Here is an 8,752-nt window from a genome sequence, read left to right as displayed (position 1 = left end):
AACCCTGCAGCCCCTCCACTGCAGCGGGAGGTATTAAGACAGAATCTGATACTTGTTTTGATAGCGCCTGCCCAGCTTCATCATCGAAGCTTCATTACTGTCTGCAAGGAAAAAAAAAAACACAACTCCAGAGGTACAAAATCAGGAAAGACTTCTGCATCTGATTTCTGCCTTACTATGAGCAGCGATTCAAGGTCAAATGAAAAAGCCATCCAGGTTGGTATCTTGTCCTGTACATATGAGATGTATAGCCATGGCTTCTGTATAGGGCTGTGATCAGAAGACAGAGTGACATAGGAACTTCACCTACATTTGAAGCGCTGGATTAGGAGACGGAGTCCCTCCTTCCTGACCTCTGCAGAACCAACAGACACCATAGCATATACAGCTAACTCTACCTGTCACCCAAGCCTAACCATCAAAGCTATTAATGGGTCAAGCAGCCTCCTCTAAAACCCAGCCAAAGCAGAAGACCCAGGGACATGCTGGAGCAACGAATTGTAAAGGATGACCACGCACTGAGAATTATCTGTGGCCTCACTCTGCAGCTCCAAAAATTAGAGCTTGTTCTCTATTACTTATCCCACTTCATCTGTCCTGCTATTGCTTTTTGAAAAAAGGTCCTCATGGACACAGGCACTTACTACTTTTCCCGTGACTCTAGCCTCATACTTATGATTCTCTCAGTTTGCCAACACCAACTGCCTTATCTTACGTCTGCCCTTTTTCATTTTCGCATCCTTTTCCCACACCACCCTAATTGGGTAAATGATTCAAAGATGCCATCTTAAATGTCTGCATTCACCTGTTGTCCTTGAGTGACGCAATTGTTGTACACGTCTTTAACTGCCTGCCTCATTACCTACCTGCACATGCACAGATGGGCCACCACAGCTCAACCTCTGAGAGCTCTCTAGAAGTGCCTCAACGGGAAGAATTATGTTCCAACACTCAAAAAGAGCTGGACCCCCTGTGTGAACTTGGCAGGTGAAGTAGCAGGAGCATGAGCCTCAATGCTGGATGAGGACTGTGAACCCTGTCTGTAACCAAATGAACTGAAGTTGGAAGTTATACTTGCGCCTGCCAGCACTTGGGGAACAGCTATTCCCCTTTAGCCTTCTGATCAGTTAGGGTGAGATGGAAGTGCTGCCCAGGGATTTTATCCTACCATGGGGAATAAGTACAGTTTAGCCTTTGATATTTGTTTTCCGACAGACTCTCTTCCTGAAGTGAAATAGGTCTGAAGAGCGTAGAGGCTGAGGCTGTAATGAGCTATAGCACAGCAAGGTTTTAGAGATAGCTGGAGAACGATAAGATCCAATCCCTGGTGTCAGCGAAAGAAAGTGGTTTATCTGGGTTTCCACACAGGGGAGAGTTAGCTGCTAGACCTAGCTGAAAGACAGGGGGCTGGCAACCAAGGAGATTACAAAAAGATAGAGACTTGCCGGGTTTTGTGTTTACAAAGCCAGCTGGGCTAAGGCAGAATGGACTCCCCAGGAAAACAGTTATTCAACACAATATATAGACCCACTAACCTGAAAGAGGGGAGGGAGAATCTAGCTGTTGGACGAGCTGTGGGAGAGGCAATTCAACCTTGTCCTCCTCAGGTCCCCACCTGCTCTTCCGCTTCTTTTTAGTAGTGCCTGTAGCAGCAGCTGTAGTTGTTGTTGCAGCAGTAGTTGTAGCTGTCTGATCAGGTGGAGTTGTAGAGGATGATGGCGAAGGTGAAGGCAACGGTGGGGGCACAGGCAAGGGCAAGGGCAAAGGCGAGGGAACGGGCAAGGGCGAGGGAATAGGCAAGGGCAAAGGTGAGGGGACAGGCAAGGGCAAAGCCAAAGGTGACGGGACAGGCAAGGGCAAAGGCAAAGGTGAGGGCAAGGGCAAAGACGATAAGCACAAAGGTGATGGTGATGCCTCGGGACTGGTCTTCCTTTTCAGACTGGACTGTACAGGCAAGGGGGCACACCCAGTGCTGGTTTTGGCCTTACGGAACTCCTCTAGTTTCTGCCGGTAATACTTGTAGCCTTTGCTGTTCGGCTCGTACAAAAACCTATGAAGGAAAAAAAAAAAGGCACAAGTTTAGATGCAAGAGTCATATGCATGGGTTGAATACAGCACAGTTTGGTCAGGGCTTTTCTTTCCTGCAATGCTCTTGCACACCTAGCCTTCCCACACACACTTCCTTGCTCTCCAGCACCATCCTGTGTGTTTGTGCATGCAATGCAGAGCTCCGCGTGCTTTCGCACGGTAGGTTGCAAGCCTTTGAGATCTGGAAGCGTACTTCCCATTTGTGAGCAAGCCACAGCTATTTTTGGTGCCAAATAAACACACAGTACTAAAAGGGATCATGTTATGTTTGTGGAAATGCAAGGTCCTCCCTGAGAATTCACCAGCCTTCCAGAACACATTTGGAAAAACTGCAAGGGCTCCATAACATGTCGGGTTTCAGTTCACAGAAGAAAACAAACATTCGGGTCTTACCAACGGGAATGCCAAACCACTGCCTAAAGAAACTGCTCCCAAGCTCTCTATTCAAGCTAGAAGCGTTGACATTACCAGTTTGTTTAATTACACCATGACTCCTCCTTCTGTTCCCTCACATACAAAAACCATTGCTTTATTTGCTACCCCTTCCAGAAATAGGCATCTCTGACCTTCTGGGTAAACTAAACCTCCTTAGTCTCTGTGGGAAACGCATGAACAATCCTCAATATAGCAGCTACACAAAAAAATCAAAAATCAATACAGTCATGTTTGATACAAAATGTTATCTTCTTGGGCTCACTCCAGTTTAAATATTTCACACAGAAAACCTGTCTGCTCCTAACTCCTCTACAATCTTCCCTTTTTAGAGGACTTGATGCAACCTCTCCCCAGGATAGTGCCTGCTCCCACAAGAAAACATAAAGCGATGACAGGCCTTTCCCATCTATCGCTGCACAACATGCACCGGCAAACACAAACAGCTCTCTAATGTATTTTAAAATTCACTAGATGTGGTCTTGCATCCCTCCATTTGAATAAGAGGATTAAGGATTGCTTCAGGACCTAGCAGCAGGCAGGACAGGACCCTCCCTATGGCAAACCCGATGAAATCCCAGCAGAGGAGATGGTGTTTAACTTAACCGTGCTCAGCTGGGATCACAGCAGTGTTTTAAAGTAAATAATGAAACAGCTCAGATATTAGCACGTCTGTCCAACATAATTCACAACACAAGGGGAGCACCCCGGAGGGCCTGAATGCAGCCAGTAAAACGCCAAAATATCAGCAAGAAAATAAGGGTTGCCGAGCCCCATTTCACTTCCAGGGAACACACCAAATTGTTTGTAAGAGCAAAAAAATGAAACATGGATGAGACCAAAGGGGGGTATTAAACAGTGAGCACTGAAGAGAACAATTCACATCTGAAAAGCTGAAAAAGATATTCCAAAGGGGGACCTATTGGTGAAGGAGTGCTACCTGTACGTTAGTGAAGATGCTGTGTAAAGAGCAACCCAGGAAATTAATTGGACAGCAGCAGTGTGAGTGGCAGATGGGGGTCCACACCAAAACACAGCTATAGGGAAAAGTATAAAGGTTAGAATTACACTAGTACATTGCAACAGAAAGCAGGCGAGGAGGGGTGGAAGTCGTAAACTAATTCTGGGGAAAGCAAGTCGGTTTCTCTCGTTCTCTGTGCCTTGCTTTAAACTGTGAAGCTTGAGAATGTAAAAGCATCAATGCTATGTAAATGCACTGTTCGCATAATTTCAGAGGTCTCACAAGCTTGTCTATTATTTCCCCTTAAAACAAAAAAAGGCCCATCCAAGCCCCCAACACACTCAGCAGCAGGTTCCTGCCTTTACCTGAAAGCATGGTTCTCTCGGTTGTTCTGCAAGGCAATAGCTTCCACCTCGGGACCCCCGTCTGCTACGAACCTGGCCAGTTTCTCAGCAGAGTTCTTTGTCTCTTCGTCGTCTGGGGGTGAAACTTTAAGCAGGCTGTCAGTACTGGGCCCAACTCACACAAGCAACAGTCAAAGACTATCTGTTCTAAGAACCCCAAGAGCAGAATAAGGGCAAAAGGTCGAGTTTAATTTTTAGAAATATTACACATAAACAGTCATAGAGTTTTTATCACAAAAACATGATATTGCATAAGGTTGTACAACAACTTTGTAGCCAGAGGAGTGCCCATTCACACATCAGCTTCCTCTGTGCCAGGAGGTAGATGAGAGCAGATTAACAGACAAACCAGCTTTTGTCTTCAAAGACGGACACTCGGTTCTCTCTACTGCAGAGGAAGTCTAGTTCTTCCTCGAACCAGGCACTTTTCCACAGGGTTACACCTCAGCACTCGCAATTATCTCTAGTTAAAGACTTTGCCCCTGACGTCCCCCGGAACAACGGGAAGGCCTTAGAAGTGACAAACTAATACCGCACCGTAATCCCCCTTGTACCTACTGTCACTACACATCTGTTGGCCATTTTAGGGGAGGGTTGTAGGACAGAGGAAATTCTCCATGGCACAGTCCCAATCCTCACCTGCTTCTGCAGGCAGCTTCTGCAGCCTTAACCCAAAGGCACAGAGAAGGCTCTGACCATTAATATTTCAAGCATATTTGATGTTTATAAGGAGCCAGGCAAATACGTTATTTAGCCATGACATTTGCTACCTGCACAGTACCAGTGCCAGTACTCCAGTGTGCTGGCACAGGACCAGGAGGCAGAAGACATGATTATAAACCATGGACAAGTCACAACCTTTCCTTGCTTCAATATTCCACACCTGTGAAGCATGGATAATACTGCTTAGCTTCCAAACCGCTGCATCAGTTAGTTGATACTGGTAACAAGCTCTTTCAGCCTACAGTCTATTAAACCACGATTTGTTTGAGCTGTTACCACATCAACATGACAGCTAAATTGCATTAAGAAGCCTTTCCACAGAAAAGGAAGCTGACACAGAGAGGCTGAGGGATTTGCCAGGGCCACACAGCAGGCCCGAAACAGAGGCTGGACTAGAAGCGATAAAAGCCTGGCCCACAGACCACACTTCACCTCCTAAATACTTTCTGTCTCAACAATTAACCACATTCCACTGCTCCCGCCACCTGTCTGTTGGCAGATCATCTACTTCTGCCGTTTTCCCACCCGAAAACACAGTCCCTTACTTGCAAGGATTTATGTCCCAAGCAGAAAATAAAAGCTTCAGATAAGGAAACAGCAGCAGCAATGGGGATTATGCTCAACAAACAAGCAAACTGTTTTCATTTACAACAAATCAAATAAGAACATCTGAGAAAAAGCACTTTTCCTAAATGCATTTTCAGGGCCGAAACAATTTCCAGAACACACACACAATGGAAAACCATTTTCGTTCACTTTGTTAAGTATTTTGGAGAAATACAAGGAAAATCTCTTTCAAGACCCCTTTACATAGAGCATGGTAGAGCATGCTGTGGGCTGGGGAGACAACCATTTTTGGCACAAGAGTGACACGATCGTGGTGATGGTTGATCACCATCTCCTTCCATTTTGAAATTTCATTTACAGGCTGCAGATTGACAGCCAAATATCCGCTCCAACTCTTTCCCAAACAGACCTAACGGGCAGTTACAGAGAGTGAAGAAGTCAAATTTAACTTATGCAATTCATGTTCTCCAGATTCTTGTCTTAATTACCTTTCTGAGAAGAGGATGCCTGAGAACTCTGATTCTCTTTTCTTATCTCCGCCACTTTCTTTCTGTAGTAAAGGAATTCTCTGCTGTTCTTATCATGCAAAAACCTAGGGTGAAGATGGAGGAAAAAAGGGAAAAAAAATACACATCAGCAACAACTATACAAACATTGATACTTTGGGATATAAACAGCTCAAAACCAAAAAATACAAAACAGATAAATTACTCAGAATGCACTTAAAATGTGGATTACAAAGCCTTCAGCATGTATAAACACACATAGTTTTAATCTAAGGACTCTCATCCAAAGTTTTTTGCGTCGTTTGACGGGAAATAACTAACAGTCTCTTCTGATACAGGAGGGAATCCTGTCCACAGCCACACAGCATGTCAGTGGCAGAGCAGACAGAGCCAGCCCGGAGATCGAGCCCAGTATCCCCGTATGCTAGACGTTGTACAGGCAGCCAGACCTCCCAGGCTGTATTTCCAACTCTAGCTGATCCACCTCCTCAGCACCATCACAGCATCACTTTCTGCCTCAAGTTTTCCCAGCTATAAAACAATTACTCATAATAAAGCTCAAATCCATCAAACTATAATTAACCAAACACATCTGTGAGAACTATATGCACAAGGCTGACGGTTTTTCTCTTACAAAGAGACACGTTTCTGCTTTGGAAGATAAAGAGTTATCACCATACTTACGAAAAAGCTGGGTTATCCTTGTAGTCTTCCATAGCGACCTTCTCTAATTCTGGTCCCCCTTCAGCCACGAACCTAGCCAGTTTTTCCACCACTTGTCGGGTCTCCGCATCCTCTGGGGGTAAAACTTTAAGCAGGCTGTCAGTACTGGGGTTCAACTCACACACCAAACAGGCAACAGGTACATTACTTCTAAGAACCATGGCGGCAGACAAAAGTAGAACGGGAATGGGAAGAAAAAGGATGAAATGGGGGATCCAGTCTTACACAGCTGTACAAATTACAATCCCTAGGTTACTGTCAGTCTCTGTGCACCCTTAGTAGGAAGTAGATATTTTGTCTAGATTGTTCCTACAAGGAAAAGCCTAAGATTTGGATCACCAGAGTCCAGGGTGCTACTTCAGTTGCAACATAATTTGCTTCTGACAATTCTACTCCATACAGAACACAACGGGGAGGAACAGGAATTTGGTTTTAACCACCACATTACTAAAGATTACAGATTCCAGTTCCCAAGACATCTCTCTGTACCCAGCTAGTGGAGACAGATTGTGTAGCTGGAGCATATAGCTCTTCCTACTGGCATATGCCCATGTCTCAACCCTCGTTTGGAGGGAATCCCACCAGAGATAAGAGAACTCAGTCTCCAAGAAACTGTATTTTGGCTTCTGTGCCAAGAAAGAAACCCACTAACACTGACAGTGATTACAGAGCTGGTGCAGGACACGTTCAATGGGAACTAAACACAGGCATTGGTCTAGACAACAACATTTTGGGTAGGGCATTGAACAAAGTGCACATGGGAGCAGAGCTGTCCACGCTGATCTAGACTAGATTTGAACGCACAATCTTTAAATTAAGGGTCTATATTCTGCCTTTGCTCCCTGCGGCCAGCAGTCATTTCTCACATTCCTGCAGTGCATTTCACGCTTAAGTTCATACTTGCTAAGATTATGCTTTTATAAATCCCACCAGAAATAGCTAGACATGGTTTTGTAAACATATAATGAAATAAATTATGATACAAAGCTTAGTGTGACTTATTTAGCAACTCCGATCTAATTTTATACTTGATTAATACGCATGCATGAAATTCAGATTATTAAGCAAATCTGCCTTCTGGCTTCCTAGCCTAGGTTATCCAGACAAACTTGGGTATTTAAGTGCTGCAATATTCTTCATTGGTTTTCTATCCTACTTAAAGCAGTCGGCACCTAGAGGTGAGATTTTCTAATAAACTTTGAAACGAGGCAGGAACTTGGATTTTACCTGATCATAGTTCCATGCCTAACATGTAATCTTATTTATTAACACATATAACTTTTCACAGAACCACAGCCACTCCCAAATTGAGGGCTTCTCATTTTCTGTAATTTAAAAAACTAAATTTCCACTTTAGATACAAGCATTATATCTATACATATTCTAGAGAACTCAGCACTAGGCATAATACATTTCAATTGTCCAAAAGCAGAACGCTTATGATTAGCAAACAATCAAGCTCCATTAAGAGTAGAACATTTTCATTCTTTTCACAGAGACTTATAGACTGGTCAAGTGCTTGCCTTTATAACTCAGAGAAAATAAATCCTCCTAGGCCTAACTGGGCCTAAACAGACCCAGCCTAACTATGGCGAGTGACCCCTCTCCCATACTGAGTGCAGGCTGGATCAGCGACATCCAACAGCATTCAGTCCTCAGCTTTGCTGCTGAAGCCGGCTTTGGAGGAGTCCACCAGCATTAACTGCTGCCATTTATATTTCATGATGCAGAAGTCTGCACACAGGAACTGTGCTAAGAATATCAACTCGCAGCATAAGGGGAAAAAATCCCAACTCTCCACTGCGGAAAAGCATCGGAGGAATCTTGTTCCCACACTCAGCTTCGGTCACTAGGGTAAGCGGACCTGCAGCCCAAAACAAACAATGTAACACAAGGTGTCATTTACCTTTAATTTCCAACCACTGCTCATAATCTTCCTCCTCATCTTCATCTGGCGACTGAAACACACTGAGGCGGTTAACGACTGGGGTCTGTTTGGAATGGGAGTAGTTCTTCGCTTGGTGCAGCATGCTGCTCAGGACCTGACCAGGGCGCTTCCCAAACAGCATAGGTTTCTTCCCAACATTTGATGCAGAAGTGTTTGCCGAGTTATTAGTAGAACTTGGGGGAGGTTCTTAGAAAAGAATGAGGGGAAAATAATTCCTGTGCATCCTTACTGTTTTAATCTCAGAAGGTTACAAATAACAACTCAGGCAGTAATACAGCTGCAATAGGCTGTTATTTTCAGAGTAAGTTAAAGACACTGACTGGTAAAACCCGCATAATGAAATGAAAGCCGTGATGATTTTTTACAAAGTGAGATTCAAGCTAGAAGAGAGATGCTTGTC

At 44.4% G+C, this 8,752-nt stretch overlaps 1 protein-coding gene across 1 annotated transcript in view; it reads right to left on the bottom strand.

The window, feature by feature from the left end:
* Positions 1 to 8,752, bottom strand: part of SUGP1 (SURP and G patch domain containing 1) — a 17,593-nt gene that overhangs the window by 7,765 nt on the left and 1,076 nt on the right. Inside the window, exons 3-8 of the mRNA XM_009697924.1 lie at positions 8,311 to 8,538; positions 6,366 to 6,489; positions 5,664 to 5,767; positions 3,847 to 3,970; positions 1,849 to 2,050; positions 1,536 to 1,689 (exon numbers count right to left, since the gene is read on the bottom strand). Coding sequence (XP_009696226.1) covers positions 1,536 to 1,689; positions 1,849 to 2,050; positions 3,847 to 3,970; positions 5,664 to 5,767; positions 6,366 to 6,489; positions 8,311 to 8,473 — 871 coding nt within the window. The 5' untranslated portion in view covers positions 8,474 to 8,538. The remainder of the gene's footprint in view (positions 1 to 1,535; positions 1,690 to 1,848; positions 2,051 to 3,846; positions 3,971 to 5,663; positions 5,768 to 6,365; positions 6,490 to 8,310; positions 8,539 to 8,752) is intronic.

The sequence above is a fragment of the Cariama cristata genome, unplaced genomic scaffold (genome assembly GCF_000690535.1).
Source record: "Cariama cristata isolate BGI_N322 unplaced genomic scaffold, ASM69053v1 scaffold23673, whole genome shotgun sequence".
NCBI classification, from domain to species: Eukaryota; Metazoa; Chordata; class Aves; order Cariamiformes; family Cariamidae; genus Cariama; species Cariama cristata.
The sequence above is the reverse complement of the archived record's forward strand: the minus strand, read 5'-3'. Positions and strand labels throughout refer to the sequence as shown.